Raw genomic sequence first — 22,955 nt, forward strand, 5'->3', positions numbered from 1 at the left:
TCCGTCGCGGCCGCCAAATCCTCCTTCAGCTCCCCCGGGTCTTGGCCCGCTGCTCCCCCGCCGTGCCCCGCCGGGCTGCGGCTGCCCGAGGGTAGCGGGAGGATCCTCGGGGAGGCCGCGCCGCGGAGGACAAGATGGAGGTGTAAGGACGGGCCTGAGGGGGGAGCACAGGGCACGGCCGGGCCTCGGAGCCGCCCTGCCGTGGCCACAGCGGGGCTGCGGGGCATCTCAGCGGGATTTGTGCGGGGAAAATCTCCATGGGGTGTGTGGGTGCATCTCTGTGGGCGTGGGGTGTGTGTGTGTGTACATCTGTATGTGGTGTGTGGGGCTACATCTATGTCGGCCTGTGCGTGAGGGGTGTGAGGGTGCAATGGATCCGTGAGGGTACAACGAATCCATGAGGGGTGTGAGGGTACAAATAAATCCGTGAGGGGTGTGAGGGTGCAATAAATCCGTGAGAGGTGTGAGGGTGCAATGGATCCGTGAGGGTACAACGAATCTATCAGGGGTGTGAGGGTACAAATAGATCCGTGAGAGGTGTGAGGGTACAATGGATCCGTGAGGGTACAAATAAATCCGTGAGGGGTGTGAGGATCCGTGAGGGGTGTGAGAGTGCAATGAATCCATGAGGGTGTGATGTTACAATAAATCCGTGAGGGTACAATAAACCATGAGAGGTTTGAGCAGTGAGTTCTGCTCAGTGTTGGAGGGGTTTATTTTATTAAATTTATTTTATTCCTGTCAGGCTGTTGGGGTGAAAAGCAGCGTGGCTCGGCCTGAATCTCTCTCTTGTCGCCTCCTGTCCCCTCCTGTCCCTCCAGCTCCCTCTGCCCTGCAAGAGGCAAAATGGGAATTTTTCATAATTCCCGTGAGCTTTGTGTAGGAGCTGGAAATGCTGGAGAAGGAAAAAACCTGAGGGGTTTGTGCCAGTGATTGCAAACAGAATTTTGAGAGATTGCAAACAGAGAGTCAGAATTTTGGCTGGTGGCTCTTTCAGGCCCTCTTACTGTGTGTTTTGGGCACAAAACTATAAGATTTGACCTGTTTTGAAGCTTAAAATCTCACAAGTTCTGTGGGGCCGGTTAAATTTCTAGGTTTAATTTAATTTTAATTTCTCTAATGGGTGGCAGCACTCATGGGATGTATTCCCCAAAGTCACTGAGCTCCTGCAGTCCTGTAATGCAGGGATACTTTATTATCATTAAATCTTCTCTACTATGAGCATGAAAAACAGAAGTTGATAAAAAGTATTAAACATTTGCTGAAGTACAGGTTTGTATGACAGTCTTAATATGAATAGCAGCCTGCAGAGAAATGAGCTGTTCTGGCTGTTGTACACTGAGAAAAATGGTTTTGATACCATTAATAAAAAAAAAATCTGTGATGCTTCTTACACATCCACTGAGTTTTTATTAATCTTCTTTTGCCTCCTGCCTGATTTGGAAGGGAAGCTTTGCAACTCTCCAAGTTCTTACTGTGGATTTTTCTTACCGGAATTATTCTGTATTTCTTACCAGAATTATCTGTTATTAGAGAAGGCAACTCAGAAAACTGTGTTCTTTAAATATACAACATGTGTGAAGCAGCAGACTTAAAAATATGAAGTGTCAGTGATATTTGCAAAGGTGTGATGCCCTGTACTAAGATATTTTTTATATATGCAGCCCTGCTCAAGAGTATTTTGGTACAGACTAAAATTTGGGCAAGTATGAGCTATTTAAAGACTCTACAAAGTGTTTATATTTTTTGTGTTACCATGAAAATCTTTACCTTTCTGCTTAAGTCTTAATCACATAAAAATTAAGCAAAGTGTTGAGCTGACTGCTTAAAAATACATTAGAATCCATTATTGAGGATTCCTTGTTTCCTGACTGTAAAATTGGTATGTGAGTCAGGACCGAAGGAAATTTTATTTCTATTGCAAAAATTGATCTGTTTATAATTCTGGTATTTCAGAGCTGTTGAAGATTTGAGACTGACTCGTTGGCAGAAGTGAAAAAAAAGGTTTTTTTTCTGAATGGCAAAGCTGATTGGAATGAAAAAGGAAAGAAGGAGAGCAGTTGTCTTAAATAATTTCATTCTCAACCCTCGCCTCCGCAGCCTCATTTGCATGGCCGCGTGTTTGTTTCAGCCGAAGAATTCCATACGTAATTCTCCCTATAGAATGTCTTTGATCCGCGGGGATTTCTGTAGGGCCCTGCTGAATGCAAACATTCTGAAGACTCGCATTTACCTCCCAACAAAAGCTATATATGGTTTGTGAAACATGAATGAAAAACTAATGCGTGCCTGAGCTCACTTGCTGAAGTTTCACTCGGGTCAGCGAAATGGAAGTTGAAGTTCATCTCAGCGTATTTTAGAAGGTCCTTTTCATTTAAAAACAATGCTAGAACCTGTGGAAGTTTGTGGATGCATTTACCATTTGAAAGTGATGAACGTGACAGTTCTATTCAGGCCATTCTCGGTGCTTAACATCACATTGTACCTTTTTTGTTGTATTTATTTTTGCTTTTTCCTAAGCTGCTGTACAGACCTGAGAAAGGCCTTTTTTTCCTTTTGTATGGAAACTTTCTGTTGTTGTGGCTACTGACTGCTCAGCAGAACGTGTTGTTCAGGGAATAGAGGATGTTCTGGGGCAGGTTTTCTCCCTCTTTTTACTTTAAATATATAAATTTACAATATCCAGGAGGAATAAAGGCATGATGTGCTTGGTTCTGCCAGCCTTGGATAAGGATTCTTGCTTAATGAGGACTGAGGAAATAGAAAATGGGAAACTCAGCCCTGCCCTTCTAATATAGGAACAGGCACATGAAGATGGGAAGAATAAATAAAGAGGAAATGCAATAAATTGTTTTTTTTCACTCAGTACAACACATAAAAGTTAAAGCCCTCTTTGTGTCTATACACACACACACACACACACGTGTCCATGGTACTAAAATACTCAGGGTGCTCTTGACTGATAAAGACAATAGTGCTTGTAATCTAAATTCTTTTTCCCATCAGTTTTTATTTTAATAAAATCAGAGGCATTTTTTCTAAGGAAGAAGCAAAGCAATTCGGTTTGAGTGTGTGAAATTGGGTGAGTGGGTAAAATAGGGTGACTGAGTGAAAGGAGTGTGTTGTACAAGTGTGTAATGATTTATGGGGCAAAGTGTGCAAAATATGCTCAATATTTATGTCACAGTTTTACTGACAGCGTGGAAAGTATTTTCCAGAGATGGCATCTATAGAATCACCAAAATAAGATTTTTTTTTTTAAGTTCTTTTAGTGTCTGTGAGTGTGCAAAGAAAAGCTTCAGACAGTTCCATTTGGAACATAATGAATTGTTTCCATTTTTCCTTTTAGAAAAGATGCAAATGCTGCATTGCTGAGTAACTTTGAGGTAAGTTTGTCTTTATTCTGCTTTAAAAGCAGCAATTCCAAGCTCTCATCAGTCCCTTGTATAATCTTTGGAAGCTGAAACCTGCAGGGGGTTTAGTCTTCCTTGTGTTTGGTTTGGTTTCAAGAAAAGAAACCTTTAAAGAAGATTTGGAAGAGGTTTTGCTAGTAATGGGTGCTGTAGTACTGTTTGTTTGGTCTTGAGATTATTCTGAAGTATTTTCCTCTCTCATTTTAAGGGGAGTAGAAAGAAATGTTTAATTTACCTGGTTTAATTTAAGCCAGGTAATGGAAATATTTTGCTTTGCTGATTAATTTAATTTTTGGAGCAGTTTTAAAAACTGAGGTGATTTTGTCTGTGTTATTGTATTGCTGCAGCTGCTTTTTATTGCAGCTGTTTCATTCTATTCTGAAATGAATCTTGAAGTGTTTTATCCTGCAAACAGCAGAGCAGCACCTGGGGAGTGTTAATGAGACATCTGGGAAGAACTCTGCTGAATTTCCTCTGAGAAACAGAGGATGCCCTGTCACCCAAACTGCTGTTCAGTGCCTGGCTGTTGAAATCATGTCCCAAAAATAGCAAATACGATTTTTAAAAGTACTGAGTCCCTCCAACTGCTGATCCCTTTCCATTTGCTCCTCTTCCCAGTGGCAGTTCCACTGCAGAGCCAATGTTCTGTGAGTCCAGGGATGCTCTGCACACCAAGTTCCATCTCTGTTGTCCTTTTGTGTTTGTTGGCAAAGCTCACAGCCTGAGTTTGGTTTCAGCATTGACAGGTGTTCCTTTTCCATAGAGGTCTGAAGTCATGGAGGGTTTGTAGCTGATTATGTTCATATTTCTCACTGTCTGGTTTTTTATTTCTCTGGATTTGTCAGTTTGTAATTCTCCAGGCTGGATCTTGTGTGAAGCCAGGTAAAAATGAGGGGATGAACAGTGAGAAGGGCTCTGTTGCTTTGCTCTGGGTACTGACTCTGGATATATTGCAAAGCCTGAAGCAAAACACCTGAAAAAGTTCCATTCATCTGTTCAAAATAATCACAGCTTTAAAAAAACAATTTACATCCTTATTCACCACTCTGGGGCCAAAACATTTCTCATTCCACTTGTTGGTCCATCCACCAGAACAACCTCACATTTTTTGTTGTTTGACTGGTAGGAATTTCCTGTTCATTTATGATTTCCTGCTGTAATATTTGTAGGTAAAATGCTCTCAGATGCTTTAAACCTCTTTATTTTTATTTTTAGGTGTACCAGTTACTTACTGATCTCAAGCAGCAGCGTAAAGTGAGTGGCAAAACCAAGCAGAGCTCTGGGCAGCAGAATCTGAACACAATCATGTATGAGGTGAGCAGCACTGGGAAAATCCTTTTACCAGGTAGCTCAAGCTGCAACAATTCACATCCTTAGAGTTGTACATTAATAATTTAGTATCAAAGTTCCCCTGATTCAGATCATAATAAAATGTTTTATCTGCCACTTTTCTGTGGCTGTAGGGTAACTGTGCTGTAAGGGCAAAGTTAGGCAGCTGCTGCTTTTAAAATCTATAAAAGAATTCCAAAATTTCAACCCCCCTGGTTTTCAGCTGTTTAATTTTGTTAGGATTTTTTTAATTCTAAAAATTCCATCCTTTTAAGACACAGGGCAGAGCTTGCTATCATCTGATGAAATTGTGATATCACTTAATGTGGTAATTAAGATGATGATTTCAAAGCTGAGGCACAGATTACGTGGTATTTTTAATTAACAGAACTAAATCAATAATTCCCAGCCAAAACAGATAATCTAAATTGGATTTTGATCCAAAGAAAAGCCAAACCCCACGTACAGGTAACATCACTTGGGTGCCAGGTGGGGAATAAACATTTCATCCCTTGCTGGGAAGGAATTCTAACATCTTATAATACAAATACATATACAAATCTTACACTACAAATACAAATGTATTTAAAATAAATTAGCAGCCTCTCAGAGCCTTGCAGAGGGAGCCATTGTGTGTGTGCTGCAGAATTGCATGAGCAGCAATGACTGGCAGGCAGCTGAAAGCACTTTGCCTTTGCTTGCATGAGTAATTCTGTTGAGCCCTGAAACCACTCATGTGGATAAGATCTGGCCTAGGCTTTGGTTTTGTTTTAGTTCTGGCTTTGTTTGAAAAAGGTACAGAGGTTGTAATTCCTGAGCCTTGCATTCAACAAAATAGGGGCTTACTAAAAATGGGAATTAAATCTTCATGGAGACTGGCAGTCTCTTCCTGCACCTCTGGGAAACAGCTGAGGGAGATCCTGTAAGTAAATTTGATCAGGATGCACCTGAAATCTTGAATTGCTTTGTTATTCTAGCTGTTAAATATCTATGGGGTGCTTGGGGTGCAGCTGGTGTCAATTCTGGCTGGATTTTTCTATGTTTGACTGAAAGAAAAGCAGAATTTGATTTTATAGGATTGTCTTTGGATTTCTTCACAAGCTGCCTGCAGATTTGGATCCATTGGCACTGAAGTAACTCCATAAAAGGAGCTTTGCTTTTCTGTATTTTGGCTTTCTCATCAATTTGAAGTTGCCAAAAAAGATGAATCTGGAAGAGAAATTACTCCTGTGAAATAATTACATGACATGACAATATAATAATTTCATTTCAATCACTGGTGGTGAATAACAGTTTCATTTAATCTGGAAAGGTCAGGGCTTAAAGAAAGGAAAAATAAATTACAATTATTTCCATCTCTTCATTTTGGTGTTTAATTCAAGCAACAATAAATATTTAGGTAGACTTAAAATCACTTCCAGTGAAAAGTCAGCTATGAACTGGAATTTTTGTGGGGTTTTTAATCAACTAATTGGTTTTTTACTCAGTTCAGATTACTTTGTGTAATGTAATTCCATTATCCACCTGCTCAATGTTGTTATTGTAAATAAAGCAAATAATAGAACATTTGCTGTCAAGGTTGGTGGGTGTTACATGGAAAAAAACTGATCAAAGTTTAATTGTCTCAATTAATTTTGAATAGCAAAATATCCTTGTAGAATCTGCTTCTATCATCTTTAAATTGCCAAAAATGCAGGTAAAGGATAAAAACAAGGATAGAGATCTTAAAGAGGGATCTTCTGGAATGGCAGTGAAAATTTTCCTGGCACTGGGCACATGAAAACTTGGGTTTAAGATGAATTCAATTTCCTGTGTGCTTTTAAAGACAAAATGCAAAGAAGCAGCAAACCAAGCAAATATCTCACAAACACAAGAGGGGTTTTTTAGCAGGCAGAGCTAAAACTCAGCCCTTTCCTGTATTCTTCAACTGCAGTTTTGTGCTTTGAACAGCTCAGATAAAGTTGATTTCCAAACCTGAACTGATTTTCCAGTTTTTCTCGAGACTTTTCAGAGTACTTGTTCCATACACGACTGGTAAAACAAGTATTAATTAAGTAATTAATAATTAATTGGTTGTTAAAGATGTATTAAATAATAGATATTTTCTTTCTGTCCCTTGCAGACGCTGAAGTACATTTCAAAAACACCCTGCAGGTACCAGAGTCCTGAGACTGTCAGGGAGTTCCTGATAGCAATGAAAGACCATAAATTAACCAAGTAAGTGAAGCTGTGCATTTGAACAGGAGTAAAAACTCAATTAATGCTGCCAAACTGATCTCTGTGGACAGTGTGATGATCTGATTCATGGATTTTAAGTATTTTCTGCCATTATTTAAATTTTCCTTCACTTGTGGGTGTTTCCATCTTTATGTGCTGTTTGTCCAGGATCTCTGAGATCTACACTTCAGTTATTTAAATATTGCATCAACCACCCCCCTCCTCCCCAGCAGTTTCCTGTGGAGCTGAACATCCAATTGTTATTTTGGAAGTTCTGCCTGGAAAGAAAAGGATTTCCTTTGCAGTTCCAAGGCTCCAAGGGCTTTTTTCCCCTCTGTGGGTGCCTGTTCTCCAGGCACATAATCCTCCTGGAGCTCTGCAGAGTGGGACTGAAGCCTGACGTAAATAGAAGTGGAATCAGTTGGCCACTTGTTTGGAGAGCTCTGATCACTGCTGACTTCTAAAGCAGAAAAAACCCTTAATTTTTTATTTAGTGCTTCTAAATGACTCCTCCTTCCCTTCAGAGCAGGAGCTTTTATTCTGTGTTTTTATTCCCTGCTGGGACTCCCAAGGAGTTCATCCTCTGGGAAAAAGGCTTTCCACTCATTTGGCTGTGCCACAAGATGCACAGGGAGAGCTCTGCAGTGCTGCAGGGAGGTTTTTAGGCTGTCCAGAGCAGGGGGAGCAGATTGGCAGCTTTTTGTAGGACTTTCAGTGCCCCCTCTCTACAGCCAGGCACATCCAGCCCAGCAGCAGCTCTGCTGCTCCTTGGGAATCCTGCCCTGGAACTGTGCTTGGAGGGCTTTCTTTGCCAGGGCACTAAATCAGTGTTTGACCCTCCTGGAGCTCATTTTATCCAGCAGGATATTCATTTATGTATCCTCATTATTTTCTGGAGGTGTTGAAGCATGGAGAAAAGAAAATACTCTGCAATAACAATACCACAGGTGTAAAGAGGTGGCAATATGGCACTGAGAGGTCTTAAAATTGGCAGCAAACATTTCCTGAGTAGTAGTGAGCATCCTCCCCTTCTGGGTGTAAACCAGCCCTTTCTGAAGGGAAATAACCTTTGCTGTCAGTGCAGGGCAGCAGTTTAGGAAGAACCAGCAGAGTAGGATTTTTCAGAATAAAACAAACTGAATGATGTTGGTGTAAAACTCCCATTAAAAATCAAAGTGTTTATTCTGATTTAAAGCTCATTTCTAAACTTTTTCAGGTAGAATTTGACCAGAACCTGAGCATTAACTCTTAGTTTACCACTTTAGGTACCTTCACTGTAACTGCTCCCCTGGATGGGATCTCCTAGAGTGGAATACTGAACACTTTAAATTATAACAGAGAAACTTCCAGCTACAGATTCTCTGTCTCCCACAGTGCTGAGCACTTTTGTAGAAGCTCTGCCCAAATATTCACCTTCCCACAGCTGCTTGTTCAGTGAGCTGGGAAGGTTGGAACAGTTACAAACTTTAAATGAGCTTTTGGACTGTTCCATCTTTTATGGATGCTCTGAGGTGCCTTTGGGGTTGGGTATCATCCTGTGTGTCCTGTTCCTGAGGCACTGAAGCAAAGGAATTATCCCCAAATCATTTCTTGTGCATGATGGCAGCAGGATGAGAGTGAAGAGCCAGCCAGTGGTGTAGGTGACAAATTTACTCTGGGAGAATTCACATTTGTTTTGTGAGCATCCTGTACAGCTTTTATCTGGTAAAGAACTTCTCAACTCTGCCACGTGCTTTACAGAATAAGACCCAGAATTGTTTTGTGTGGCATTTCTTGTTTTCTGATCTTTTCTATGCAGCATTTGAAGCCAGAGATGTCAGGGCCCCCCTGGCAGCCCCTTCACCCCAAAGCACAGAGAGCACAGGGGGTGCAATTTCTCTTTAGGGCACTTTCTGTTAAACCACTTAAAGCAGTGTTGCCTCCAAGGCAGTTTGGAGCTGCCTTTGGTTCCTGACCAAGGTCATTTCCACACTGCTCCTCTTGTTAAATAAAAAGGCTTTGATGGTTTGCATTCTGTGGGCTGGAGGTGGTGCTCAGGGATTTCATTCCAGCTGTGTGCAGAGAGCTCCCCTCCCTTGGAGAGGAAAGAGCTGCAGTGTTTGCTCTTCAGGACCTTGCTTGTGTGATCCCTGGCATGACCTTTCCTCCCACCAAGAGTAATGAGCTCCAGACTCCCTTTGCTGCTTCCTTTCTGGGTAAGGCACCCCAAAATGTGCTCTCTGAGCTGCTCAGACACTGTCTGTGCTGCTAACAGCTCTCTGCAGTGGCTGATTAGATTTAATTTGTGTGAATTGGGGTCTGTTCTCAGACAATTCACTCTGGTTAAAGGGTCAGCAGCACCCAGTCACCCCAAACTGCTTCCCTGCCCTTTACATTCCTCTCATGACTCCACCTCTGATCAGAGGGGAAGCAATTAAGCAGGGTGTTGATGCTGTTAATTAGGCTTAGCCTATTCCTAAACCCAGGGCTTTGGAGGCCAGGATTTGCAGCCCTGCCTGGGCTGTGCCATTCCCTGCCCAGGCTGTGATTGCTGCCCTCAGCACTAGGCTGTGCTCGTGGATGGGAGAATCCCCAGCTGGAAGCAGCAGGAATTGAGGCACAGCACAGCTTTCAATCAAAGGAATTCTTCTTTTTCCTTCCACAGCCCTGCAGGATGTCAGGCTGCACGTGATGGCTGTGCTCCAGTGAGAGAACTGGTAACATAATTCTGGCAAATTCTGCAGTTCCTGGCAAATCACCTCAAATCCTTCTGCTATCACTGATTGTTGCTCCTCAAAAAAAACAAGTTAATAGACCAGCATTTTGTGATGGATTTGTCTCTTTAGTGTTATAGACACACAAAAAAAAAACTTTCCTAAAAGGCAGAATTTAAAAAAATCAATTTAAAAGATTTTAAAAACATCAATGTGTGCAAACAAATATTCCAGAGTCATTTCAGAAAGCTGCCTTGCTAAATGGAGCAAATTCAAAGCCAGATATTTCACTGATACAGCTAAGGTGTGGTAAAACAGTTTTTCCAATAGTTTTTAATCATTACTTTGGTAAAATTCAAACTTTAGAACTGAGATTTTTTTTAAAACTACAGCTCTGAACCCACATAATGAATTTTATTATTACCTTGCTGAGGCCTCAGACTTTGGCTGAAGCTCCAGTTCAGTGAGCCATGTTGTACTTGGAAATAGAGTTTGCCACTAGCAGCTCATTTTCCAGTCTTAGTGCTGGAATGGCTTCATGTTTGTAAGTTATAGTGAATTGCATTGCATGAAAAGAACATTTGTTAAACTGGAGTTCTATAATTGTGGTTCAATGAAAACTGGTTCCACTTGTGCTTCTTCCTGCCACTGATATCCTATCTTGTATCTAATTTTGGGATAACCAAATTTCCAATCACTGCATATTTTTATAATTTTAAAAGAACTGGTCAGGAACATTGCCCTTTTTGTCTTTAAATCAACACAGTTGAGGAAGTGTTGAGCTGAAAATCTTCAGTACTTCTAGAAAATGTTTTCCCTCATGACTGCCAAAAACTACAACAGATAGAAACCTCTGCAATATGAAAGGCTGAAGGATTTGCTTGGTAATTTTTGTCTCCTCCAGAGCTTTCAAAATGAATATTCAGCAGCAAGTAAGCAACGTGCTCATTGAACAGCAGCATCATTTAAGTGATTTTAAGAAGATTATTCTCAGCTTTTCCAGTGGGAATCCTTGTGGAGAATTTTCCCATTTTGGGGGAATTCTCCCTCAGCCAGGCCCTGTGCTCAGCGCTCAGGCATTAAAAGTTGCCGTGGTTGATTGAGGACCATGGGATTTATGTTTCCAGCAGGAATCAAAGCCCTGGTTGTGTGTCCAGCTGTTACTTCATGGTTTTCCTAGTAACCCTCAGACACCCATTCCTCAGGATAAATTTGCTTCTGCTCAGGCACAGATGTTTGAAGGGTTTTTTTAGCTCTCTCTGCTGGATCTTGGCACTCTTCTCTCCTTACCCAGACCTCTTGCTGGAAAAACACTCTGGGAGTTCAGCAGATTAAAAAAGGGCAATACCAACACACAGAGGAGATTTTGGTTTAAATATAAACTGCAAAAGTTTGCTTAGTGCTGACAGAAAATGGTGCATTTTGTCTGAATTTCCACAAGAGCATGGAAGTATTTGTATTATTTTTTAGGTTGGATGTATCAGTGTAGGATTGTGCTGTCTGCTCTCTCTGTGATCTTGAACATGTCCCAGAGGTGATTTTTGTCCTATAGAAATGTTTTTTTAGGATCTTTAGGTTGGAACTCAACATTTTCACCTCCTCCAGCACTCTCCCCTCACACAGACCTCAGACCCCTTTTCCTTCCCATAACTGCACAGGTTCTTGTCCCCTGCAGCCTGAGCTTTGTGTGTGTCCCCAAACCCACTCCAGAGCATTTTTCCATCCTGGACAAGCTGCTCCTGGCTGCAGCTGAGCCCCAGGGCTGCAGGATGTGGGATTTCTCAGCAGGAATTGCCATGTTGGGATTTCTCAGCAGGCAGGTCCTGTACAAGTCTGCAGCACGGCCCATTAACTCTGATTAGTGGGATCTTGCTTTTATGTGAGAAAATTGCTTTCCCTGTCACTCATCTTTTGTATGGATTCTCCTCTTGAGTGAGCAGCTTTCGTGTTCCAAACTGGTACTAAAGTCCAGGCAGGGCAGGGAAAATGCAGATGCTGAAATTTGGGGGCAATGAGGCTGAAAATGTTCTTCACCTTCTGTTTGGATGAGTGGGACATTTCCCCTTTTATTTAACAAGCATCAGCGTGCCCTGGGTGCTGTAGGAAGTGTAAAGATTAATTCATGGGAGCTGGGAAAAGTTAATTTTTCTTTTTAGATTTAATGGAGCATGAAGTAAATTCAAGCTTAGGTCTGTGCCCAAGCCAAACGCTGCAATCAGGGCTGATCCTAATGCATGGTTGCCTTACTTAAAGCTAATCTCTGATGAAATTGTGGTTATTCAGGTTTTAATTTGTGTGTGTGCTGTCAGGAAATTCCAGGTACACAGAGAGCCTGGTCCCAGCAACCAGTTTGTGGGATTAGGAAATTCCAGGTACACAGAGAGCCTGGTCCCAGCAACCAGTTTGTGGGATTAGGAAATTCCAGGTACACAGAGAGCCTGGTCCCAGCAGTCACTTTGTGGGATCAGGAAATTCCAGGTACACAGCCTGATCCCAGCAGTCAGTTTGTGGGATCAGGAAATTCCAGGTACACAGCCTGATCCCAGCAGTCAGTTTTTTGGGATCAGACCCAGAGCTTGGTCCCAGCAGTCAGTTTTTTTGGGATCAGACCCAGAGCTTGGTCCCAGCAGTCAGTTTTTGGGATCAATATTAAAAAGGTGCAGTGGGTACTGAGCTCCCACTCAAACCTCTGCCTTCTGCTGAGGGCTGAGCAATCCAGTTTCCTGTAAAATGCATTTTAGAGACATTTTGGGAGTGTTTGTTGCATTGCTTCCCTCATAATTACACATTACCATGTCTAAAGATCCTTGTGTCAGGGTGTTAATTAGTTCTAGATGAAATATGGCATTTATGCAGCTTTTGGGGCTTTTTTTTTTGCACCCTGCTGCTTGTTCCTTTGTGTTGTTCTGCATCATTTTCCAGTAGGGAGCTTTGCTGATCAAAACCAGCCATGAAATCCTTCAGATGCCACATCTGAATGTGTTAATCACTGTCAGTTCTCTCTCATTCTTCTGTACACATTTATAAAAACTGCAAATCCCCTGAAATGATGCTTTTAGGATCTGTTTGGTCTGAGTGTAAAATTTCTGTCTATCCCTAATGAGTTGGAGTGCTGTTCATGGCTTATAAGCAAAACCTCTTGGAGAGGTGACCTTTTTTTTGTTGTGCCCCTCAATTTCTTCAGGAAACACCAGCAGTTGCACTAATTGATTGTTTTAGTCACCATGTGTAATTGGTGTTAATTTATTTCTGCTTGCTGCTGTGCCAGTAATCTTCCTGTGATAAACACAGCCCTACCTGCTTGGAAAGAGCTCTGGATAAATCAGGTTTGCATTCTTCAGCTCAGGCATAAAATGGCTTTTGCCATTTGATCCTCTTTATTCGGCTCTGGGGTTTATATTTCAAGGATATTACTTTGAAAAGAAGAGGATGAGGAAATTTATTCAATAAAAGTCAGATAATGTGCTTTGTGTGGAGCTGGAGGATTGGGATGGGTTTTGCTGCAAAAGAGAAGAAAGAGTTGTTTGAGAAGGCTCTGAAGTGTCATGTGAGAGAAACTTGGGTAAAATATGAATTCATCACAGTCTGTCCTTGTAAGTAGGGCTGGAGGAGGAGGAGGGAGGTTTCTACAGGGAGGAGTTGTTGGAGAGCTCTGGAAATTGAGCACCAACATTTGCTTGGCCAGGGAGCAAAGCAGAGAACACTGAAAGCACCAGCTCTGCCTCCATCAGGCACCAAGGCAGGGAATTCCCAGCTCTGGAGGAAAAATCTTTCAAAAATCCAGCTGAATTGGCCAGGTTTTTCTAGAATAAACGTATTATTTAATATTCTTTCCCCAGCTCTGCATGGCAGTGCTGCCTTTAGCTTTGCTTTTACACAAGTGAGTTTTATGTCTGGTTGATTCCTCCAATCACCTGCTTTCCATGTCAAGGGTTTGAGTGCTCATCTCCTGTCATTATTGGGGTTTTATTCCTGATTTTTTATGACTCTGGTAGATGGCAGCAGTTGTAAACACCTCATCTTTCTGCCTGGAAAGTGCTCTGAGTTTGGAGCAAAATCCAGCCTTGCTCTCCATGGCCTCATGTTGGAAACACCAAATGGATTTGAGTGATTAACAGCGGGGGGAAGAAAAAGGAGGTGGATTCCCTGCTTCCCATCACCAGTGGAAATGTGTTTTGGCTCTCCAAAAGCAAAGCAAGCTAATAATAAATAAATAAATAAATAAATAAATAAATAGTAGGTCATCCTGGAGCTTTCATATCAACAGTTAGGGACTGTTCATATGTCACAAATGCTGGATTGAAAATTCACAAGCTTTTCTTCTGAAGCTGAAAGTGAGGATGAAAATGGAAATTCAAGCTGGATCATCCAGCAGCCAGTGGCAGAGGCCTTTTGAAATGAAATTATATCTCTGAGGTATCTCCAGACACACAGAAATTGGTGGTTGTAAACATGGAGTGACCTGTGTTCTCTTAAAAGCTGTGAGGTTTCCTTTCTAAAATCCCCCAGGGGAAAACCCTCCAGAACCAGATTAAATATGCTTTAAACCCTCCAGAACCAGATTAAATATGCTTTAAACCCTCCAGAACCAGATTAAATGTGCTTTAAACCCTCCAGAATCAGTTTAAATGTGCTTTAAACCCTCCAGAACCAGATTAAATATGCTTTAAACCCTCCAGAACCAGTTTAAATATGCTTTAAACCCTCCAGAATCAGTTTAAATATGCTTTAAACCCTCCAGAATCCATTTAAATATGCTTTATTTAAACTCTCCAGAATCCATTTAAATATGCTTTAAAAAGCCCTATAATAAAAAGTCAGGGATGTTCAGCTCACCATGAGAATGGTTCAGCTTTACTTAATGCTGAAGATGGAACATCATCTTTTTTTAAGGAACAAATTGCTCCACGTTTTTCTCTCTGAATGGAAAAGCAGATTTTAATTTTGTGCTTTTTAAAAATGTATTTCTGCCTTGGAGAAGGTAATAAATGCCAAGATTTCGGTTTTTTCCAAACTGTAGTTCCCTGTTGGAATTTTGTATTTGCAAGGAGCTAAAAGAACAAACAAGTTGCTGCCATTTGGTGGGATTGGAACTCCTTAGGTATGGAAATTGTTCTTGTGGTTGTGTGTTGATGGCAGGAGGCTGGGCTGTCTGCTGAGTGAACATTTCTGCAGAGCTTTAACAAAGCAGCAGTTAATTAATGCTTGCTCAGTAATGATCTGAGGGTCTCTGCTTGCCCCCTTGGGCCAACAGCAGCGTGGCTGAGCACAGCCAAGTCCCCAAATCATGAAAATATCCAAATGATGGCCCTTCAGGCACACTGCAGCCCCAGCCAGGATCATTCCTGGCAGTGACATTCAGCCCTCAGTTAGCAGGAATGTGTTTGCATCACTGCAGCCACTGAGGGCATCCTCAAAGCAGCCACTAATGGGGATTTTCTTCACTTCACCAGGGCAGAAAAGCTGCAGCTGCTGAACCACAGGCCTGTGAGTGCAGTGGAGATCCAGCTGGTGAGTACCAAGGGCCTGTCCAAACTGAGCTGCAGGCAGCTTTCACCTTGGAGATAATTCAAGAATTGCTTCCTCATGGGCCAGTGATTGAATGGATCCTTTTATTTTATGTACATTTTACAGCCACAGCTTCAAATCCACTCAGCTTCCTCTCAGAGCCCTCTCAGACCAATTCTCCACCACTCTTTGTTTCATTTAAAATGCCCAATGCAGTCATTAAAGGTGACTTACAAAAGTATTTTAAAGAAGAATATATTTCATATTTTTGCTGTGCAGCTCTGTGATGGGATACTTTATTTTTTTACATCTTCCCTGTTTTAAATACTTTATTTTTTTACATCTTCCCTGCTTCAAATCCACTCAGCTTCCTCTCAGAGCCCTCTCAGACCAATTCTCCACCTTTTTTTTCATTTAAAGTGCCCAATGCAGTCATTAAAGGTGATTTATCAAAGTATTGCAAATAAGAATATATTTAATATTTTTGCTGTGTAGCCCGGTGATGGAATACTTTATTTTTTTACATCTTCCCTGTTTTAAATGGTTTTTTGTTACACTAAAATCAAAAATTCTAAAAAGAAATGAGCAATATGCAGGATGAGAAGTGGATATCAACTTTCTGATGGAAAGTAGCCATTGTCAGTCTAAGAATAATTCAGCTGCAAAGAGGAATTGTCACTAAATAGAAATAAATGCTGCTGTTCTCTCAGACATCTCCTCAGGAGTACAAACCCCTGTGGTAATAAAGAGATTGTTACACTCAGGATATTATTTCAATAAAGATCTCTTGCATTAAGAACATCTGTTTGCAATCTTGCCCTGGAACCAAGCTGAGGAGGAACAGGATCAGATTTGTTATTAAAAAAGGAGAAGGATTCAAGAGGGACCATAGGAGCATTTTTCTTGTGTCACCAGAGAGCAGAGCTGACAATGCTGAAAGCATCTCAGAGCAATGACTGCAGCTGAGGAGATCAGTGGCCACCAGCAGCCCAAGCAGGAGCTTTGTCAGACAGAAACCACAATTAGAGCCTGTCTCACACCTTTGTTAGCTTCATATGCTTAGACAGATTTATTTTATTGCCATCTGCAGGCTTTTCTTCCCTTCTTTAAATGCAGTCACCTTCTGGAGCTCTCAGGTCACTGCATGGCTTTGTCTGTCTCTTCCCTCCTGTCCTACCTTCATTGTTATCCTGCCTACACATAAAATATGATATTAAAAATAATATATAAATAGATATATTTAAATATATATGTTTTATATATTTAATATTTATTTTATTTCTATATTTAAATATATATTTATATACATTTAAAGAAATAAATATATATTTATAGATAAATATATAAAATATAAATATATAAAATATAAATATATAAAATATAAATATATAAAATACAATTCTCTCTGAGTGGAAAAGCAGATTTTGATTTTGTGCTTTTTAAAAATGTATTTCTACCTTGGAGAATTTCATACTTAAAGGCTGGCACATTGTCTTTTATACTGGAAAATATTTTGGAAAATGAAAGATCCTAAGGGGGTTTAAACAGTTTATTTTCTCAACAATGTATTCTGCCTTGCCTTTGGTTAATTATCTCTGAGGGACATTAATTCAATCATTCAGTCTTTTACTTTATTTCTTTTTTAATGTGTTTCTTTTCCTATTGATGTGGTGCTGAGCAGTTTCAAATCACTGCTCAAAGGAGGAAATAACAGTGATTTTCTCATCAAACATCTCCTCCCCCACTGGAGGTAAATTATGTGCTTGATTGCTTTGGAAATGATCAGAGCCCCTATTTCCTTTATTACTGTACTTAACTGATGATTTAAAAATCTAATTCTTAGCTTCTTATTCCAATGAACAATAGCTTTTAACCCACAGGTTGTTCTTTGATGCTGAGGTTTGTTGACCAAATGCTGAGAGAATTTCTCAGTTCCTTCAGGACTTTTTTGGGGTTCTTCAGTGTGGCTTTATTTATTCTTCATTCTTGGTTTATTGTTATGGCTCAGGAGACTAAACCAAATAAACATTAGCACTGAAAGCAGCACAGGGAGGAGGATGAAGTCTCTTAAATTCTGCTTTTATTTGGGTAAGCACAGAAGATAGGTATGGTTTGAATTAAGGATGTTTGTCCTTGTTTCACTGAGTAAAAAAAGGAATTTAGAGAGTCCTGAGTGATTTTGTGCTCCCATTTGTCTGTGGCACTGTGAACATAGATTTAAACCTTAATTTATGAATAAACACTTTAATCCCTGGGATTATCTTCATGGGCTGGCTGTGAATTTCTGAGAATTCAATTTGAGCTGCAGGGGGAACGTGCTGCTTTTAGTTTGAGCTGGGAGAATTTTACACCAATTCATTTATAAAGTTTTCCTCTTTGATTAAAGTAGAGCATTGTGGAAACTAAATGGGAGCAATGGTGACTTCATGAATATATTGCAATGGAAATTGAGTATCAAACTGCTCTAATTTGGGTGAATAGAAATGCTGAGTGAGCCCTGAGCTGAGTCAATAATCACATTTCACAGGTAGCACACACTGGGTGTGGTTGTGAATGACATTGATGTGCTGCAGCAAATTTTCCTAAACCCCTGGAGTTATTCTGGGCCAGCACAGCCTTGAATGCTGACAAGCAGCAGTGACAATTATTTATGACAATCAGGGGGCTTTTAATGCAGAAATGATATTTCTGTCACACTCCCCACTTCTGCTCCTCACCCAAATCAGCAGATATTGAGGCCAGCAGCACTTGGGTGAGAAACAGCCCAAACTTGGGTGAGAAACACCCCAAACTTTGGTCAGAAATAGCCCAGCTTTGGCCAAAAACACCCCAAACTTGGGTCAGAAACAGCCCAAACTTGGGTCAGAAACAGCCCAAACTTGGGTCAGAAACACCCCAAACTTGGGTCAGAAACAGCCCAAACTTGGGTGAGAAACACCCCAAACTTGGGTCAGAAACAGCCCAAACTTGGGTCAGAAACACCCCCAACTTGGGTCAGAAACACCCCAAACTTTTCCCATGGCATCCTCTGAGAGGGGGAGCTGTTCCCATTAGGGCTGGGTGGCACTGCCAACATCAACATCTGAGCTCATCCCCTCCCTTCAAACGTTTGCATTTTTGTTTTCTTTGCTATAAACTTTGCATTCCTGGCTGCTTATGGGCTCAGTCTGGCTCTTGAGCAGCTTCAGCCAGTGCAGGGCTTTTGGCTGGAGATTTTCTCCAAGATTGGTAAAATTGCTGCTGGAAAAGGAGGCACCTGAATCCAGTTGGGGTTTTTTGCTTCTTGGGCTGCATCTTACATCTCATTTCTCTTCTCAGCACCACATTTCTCAGTGCTCTCAGCATCAAAGGTGTTTTGTCTTTCAGCTGTAAATCAGAAGGCTGAGAGAACATCTGCTGAATGTAGAATGAGTGACCTCCTGTTCCCCTGAGATCTGTTTTCCTTTAGGACAGTTTCCTTTGCCTCTTTATCTACATGCTGTCTGGGCTTAATTTTGGAATTTTTCCTTCTGGCTTGTTGCTTTGCTGCTTCCTCACTGCTTATGTTGTCATAAATCATCTCAGGCTGGTTTTTTCACTTCCTGAAAGAGTGAAAAAAAATTAATTTTCACAGTTTGTCCTTTTGAGCCTTTGAAATCTCAAATATTATCACAACAAAATAAGGCTGAAACATCAACTTGACTAAGAAGCTGTCTGTCCATCCTGCTAAGTGTTGATTTGTGTCTGTTGGTGATTGCTGGGAGCTGCTGGAGAGGCACCAAGAGGTGAATTTTGCTGCAGGAATTGAAGGAATTCCCACTTCTCCTCTGGATGTTTCAGCAGAAGGGAATTTGGGAGCTCCATCCCCTCCTCAGTGCAGGGTCTGGCATCTCTAAACCAACATTTTAATGAAATCACTTAGAGCACCAGAGCATCTGAAACAGCAGAGATGATTTTCTTTCGTCAGCTTCGTGCTCAGCTGGGATTTCTGGGGCTGCAGAGCAGCCCCCAGAGCTGCTGTGTCTGTCCCTGCAGTCTGTCAGCCTCGTGCTGGGCCACAGAAATCACATCACAGGCCTTGTTCATGCTGGGAGTTGGGGCATTACTCATCTGGAGTCACTGGGGAGCAGAGAAGAAAACAGGGATTAGAATTCACATCTTCTGCTTAAAGTCAGGAGCTGGTAAGAGCTGCTCAGAAATCCCTGGGTTTTGTTGGAGTTCTGATGTCAGCAGAGCAAGCACCTAAAGGAGAAAGTGGAGGGGGAAAAGGGAGAGGAGAGACAGATAAAGATAAAATTAAAATGGGAAGAAGGTTGGACTTTATGGATGCAAAAAATCAAATCTAAACAAGGCCAAGTGCTGTTTTCTGAGGCATGGCACCAAATCTGGGAGACATTGGTTCAGTGATCCTACCTGGAGTGAGCCAGGTTCCAAAGCACCTGGGCTGGTTCTTTGTGCAGCTCCTGCTCCCACAGCACCTACCCCACCTTGAAAATGGAGTGTAACAGAATGAATATCCCCAGAATCCAGTCTGAAAGCCAGGCTGGTAATGCTCTGTGAGATTGAACAGCAGAGGTCATTGGAGAGGAGGGATTTGTCAGCAGCACTGGCACCAAGGAGTGGCTGGAGCAGATTTGATCATGGAATCACAATCCCAGAATAGTTTGGGCTGGGAGAGACCTGAAAGAACATTTAGTTCCAGGGACATCTTCCACTTGCACGCTTCTGGTGTGGAGCTGATGCTCCAAGGTGAGCTGAGATGATTCCCTGGGGGAATTGCTGGCAGGATTCAGCTGCCAGGGGCTCCCCCAGCCAGGGCAGGAGGATCTGAGTGTGTGTGAGCACAGGGAGTGCAGAGCAGCAGCTGCTGGGGAACAGAGCCAGGGCTGCTGTTCAAGCCTGTGTCCTACAGTAGTTGTTGAGCTTGGAAGGCCGCTCCACAGGGATTTTCATCCTTTGATGGGGATAGTCCCCAGAAAGTCATTAACAAATGGAAATTCAGTGTCTGCCTTTTGCTGAGGAGTGGATTCTCTGTGTGTGTGCAGATCTGTGGATGATCCTGATGAAAGATGATCAGATTGTTTTTCTTCAGAGTCCTCTTTGCACAAAAATGAGTTGAAGTCCCACTCTGCTTTTCAGAAGGCATCTCAAGAGCTGGCAGTTTACAGCTAGAGCTGATTAAACCTGCATTGCCTTGGAACCATCATGACTATAAATCACTCCTCTTCAAAGGCCATTTTCAAGGACTTGCTGTAAAAAAAAGAAAAGCCCCACAATCCTAATTGGTTTCATTTGTGTTTGAAGAGTTCTTCTGACTTGCTTTTCCAGTCCTCTAACAAGCTTTTTTTCCTTTTGACAGCTGCCTATAAATTAGGGCAGTTGTTTTACTGGTAGCAGTGATAGAAAAGCTGCCACAGCTCCACAGTGGGAGTGGAGCTAATTAATCCCTAATTAATCTCCTGGAATCATGGAGTTGAGTCATGACAGTGTTTTTGATGTTGCTCAGAGCTTTTAAGTGTCTTTATATCCAGGAGTCTCCCAGTCCAAGCAGATTCCAGTGGAGTACTGCTGCTGTAGGATGAGGTGGTTTCTTTTATGGGCTGATTATTTCATGCAGGTACTGGATGAGATGCCAGGGTCCAGGGAATCCCTCAGGATATCCCATGAAAATACAGAAATTTGGGAGAAAGGTCAGGAAAGTGAGGCTGCATCTGAGTTAAAGGAAAAGCCTGGCTCAGGACAAGGATGTGGAGGTTGAGAGAGGCTTTAGGGTAAGCCAGGCTGTTCCCAGGGTGGTGTTTCCTTGCTCTAAGGAAATCAGGATCTCATTACACAGTGCCAATTGTCGTGCTGAACAATGGAGTTCTTTCTTTTTCTTTTTTTTTTTTTTTTAAATATTCCAAGAGTTCTGCTTTGTAAAATGCTTTTGTGATGAGCTCAGGCTGTGTCTTGACAAAGTCTTCCCTGCTGAGCTGAGTCCTTCTCCCTGAGGGAGGAAGTGTGGATTTGATGATGCCAATGGGGTTTGTTTTTTTTTTTTTTTGACCTGCAGATGGTGGAAGAAAGCGAGGAGAGGCTGACAGAGGAGCAGATCGAGTCCCTCCTGCACACAGTCACCAACATCCTGCCAGGGGACCCAGAGGAGCAGCACAGGGACTCAGCAATGGCAGCAGAAGACAAAGGTGACCAGGCATAGCAGGCAGCACTTGCAGAAGAGAACCAGCTGCTGTTAGTCTGGGTTTGATACCAGTTCAATCCTGTATGGGACATAACTGTAAAATATATTCAGATTTTTATGATTTGGAGGTGATGAGGGAACCAATTGTTCACGAGGAAGCAGGGAAAAGGACACTATTGTCTGGGGGTTCTGTCATGAACGGGGCTGGCAGTGCAGGGTTTGCAGTGGAGCAGCCTCAGGAGTGCTGGGGCTCTGCATCTTTGGGGATTTTTCCATTCCCCACAGCACCAGCACAGCAGGGCTGCAATGAGAATTCCTTTCAGCTTTGCAGTTGCCCAAGTGGCTTCCAGAGCAGTGCAAAGCCAATTTTGGGCTGTTTGCAGAGCAGGGATGCACAGGAGCTCCCAAATCTGGGCATCATGGAATTGAGAGGATCTGTGGGACAGCAACTCAAGGATGTCTGAGAGTCCCTTCTAAATAAAAGAGATCCAGATTCAGCAAACTGCACTGAAACCAGGGAGCTGGGGGGGTTGAAGCTGTGAAACCAAAGCTGTGAGTGCCCAAACAGCAGAATATTGAGGTGTCTCTTTGCCCTCTGAACATTTATTGCAATATTCACACCCAGACAAGGCATTCCTGAGAGGGAGGAATAAATGAGGCAACACTGAGCTCTTGATGGGGTTTGGGAAAATGAGAGTCAGGCCTGGATGAAGCAGAATTTCCTGAGCTTTTTTGTGTGATGAAGGATTTCAGGATCAAGTATTTCATGTTGAAAACCTTGGTGATTATAATAAATCATTTGTGTGTGAATATCCACACAAAGTCAGCCACTGGTTTAAATTGTGGCTGCAGACCATTCTTTTATAATTATTATGATGTACTGGAAATAGAAATAAAATTTTAAGTACATCCTGGGAGTTTTGTGACTCACAGACAAGATCAAATCACAATATCTTCTTTTCCTCCCCATAGCTCTGTCATGGGTTTATTTTGTGTTTTTATGCAGAGAATTTGTGCTTTCTGAGCTTCAGTTGTGCAGTGTATGAAAGGGACTGATAAATTCCACTGTCTGGGGGATTTGTCATATTTGTTTCCATGGTATTTAAGCTTCTTTGATGTTTGGAGAGGAAGGAAAATTATTGGAAAAATCTATTTGTTGTCTTTTAAAGATCATTTATCGTACATTAAATGCCTTCCAAGGCTGGAGACTAAAGGTACATTTGGGCTGGGTTTGTTTAGTGTTGGAGGGGGAAAGTCCTTGATGGGTTTGTGATACCTCAATGTATATTTTTCTCTCCAAAAGGGAAAGAAAAAGAGAGGTAAGTGGATCATAGCATGGAAAGACACACAATTAATTTTAAAATTAACATTTTTACTCACAGCAGCCTCTGATTTTGTTTGACAGGCTGCAGCCTTGGGCAGCAAGTGTTTACATTTTGATCTAAAGTGAAGTTATTGAGATTTGTTCTGAACATATCAAAAGCAGCTGGAGCAGACTGTAAATACCTTCAGCCAACAAGAACAACTCAACAGATCCCTGAAGCTGGGTGTTCCAGCTTGGGAATTGATTTGTTGCTGGGCTGGGGTTTTGCCAGCAGCTCTGTGCTTGTGGGGTGCTGTACAGGATGCAGGAACTCC

General features: G+C 41.9%; 1 protein-coding gene across 1 annotated transcript; it reads left to right on the forward strand.

Annotated features, from left to right (window-relative positions):
• The first annotated feature begins 8 nt into the window (after positions 1–8).
• Positions 9–22,534, forward strand: CRCP (CGRP receptor component). Its single transcript, XM_066563384.1, has 6 exons — positions 9–142; positions 3,350–3,386; positions 4,629–4,727; positions 6,865–6,959; positions 15,106–15,163; positions 21,192–22,534. Exons 1-6 carry the CDS (start codon positions 135–137, stop codon positions 21,333–21,335), a joined length of 441 nt encoding a protein of 146 aa, XP_066419481.1. The 5' UTR covers positions 9–134; the 3' UTR covers positions 21,336–22,534.
• Positions 22,535–22,955: the final 421 nt, after the last annotated feature.

The sequence above is a fragment of the Molothrus aeneus genome, chromosome 20, assembly GCF_037042795.1.
Source record: "Molothrus aeneus isolate 106 chromosome 20, BPBGC_Maene_1.0, whole genome shotgun sequence".
Classification (NCBI taxonomy): domain Eukaryota; kingdom Metazoa; phylum Chordata; class Aves; order Passeriformes; family Icteridae; genus Molothrus; species Molothrus aeneus.

What these genes read in the sequence shown, in the direction of transcription:
- CRCP (XM_066563384.1), top strand. An exon ending in CATTGCTGAGTAACTTTGAG is followed by an intron (nt 3,387 to 4,628) that starts GTAAGTTTGTCT and finishes TTTTATTTTTAG; the next exon opens with GTGTACCAGTTACTTACTGA. An exon ending in GTGCAGTGGAGATCCAGCTG is followed by an intron (nt 15,164 to 21,191) that starts GTGAGTACCAAG and finishes TTTGACCTGCAG; the next exon opens with ATGGTGGAAGAAAGCGAGGA.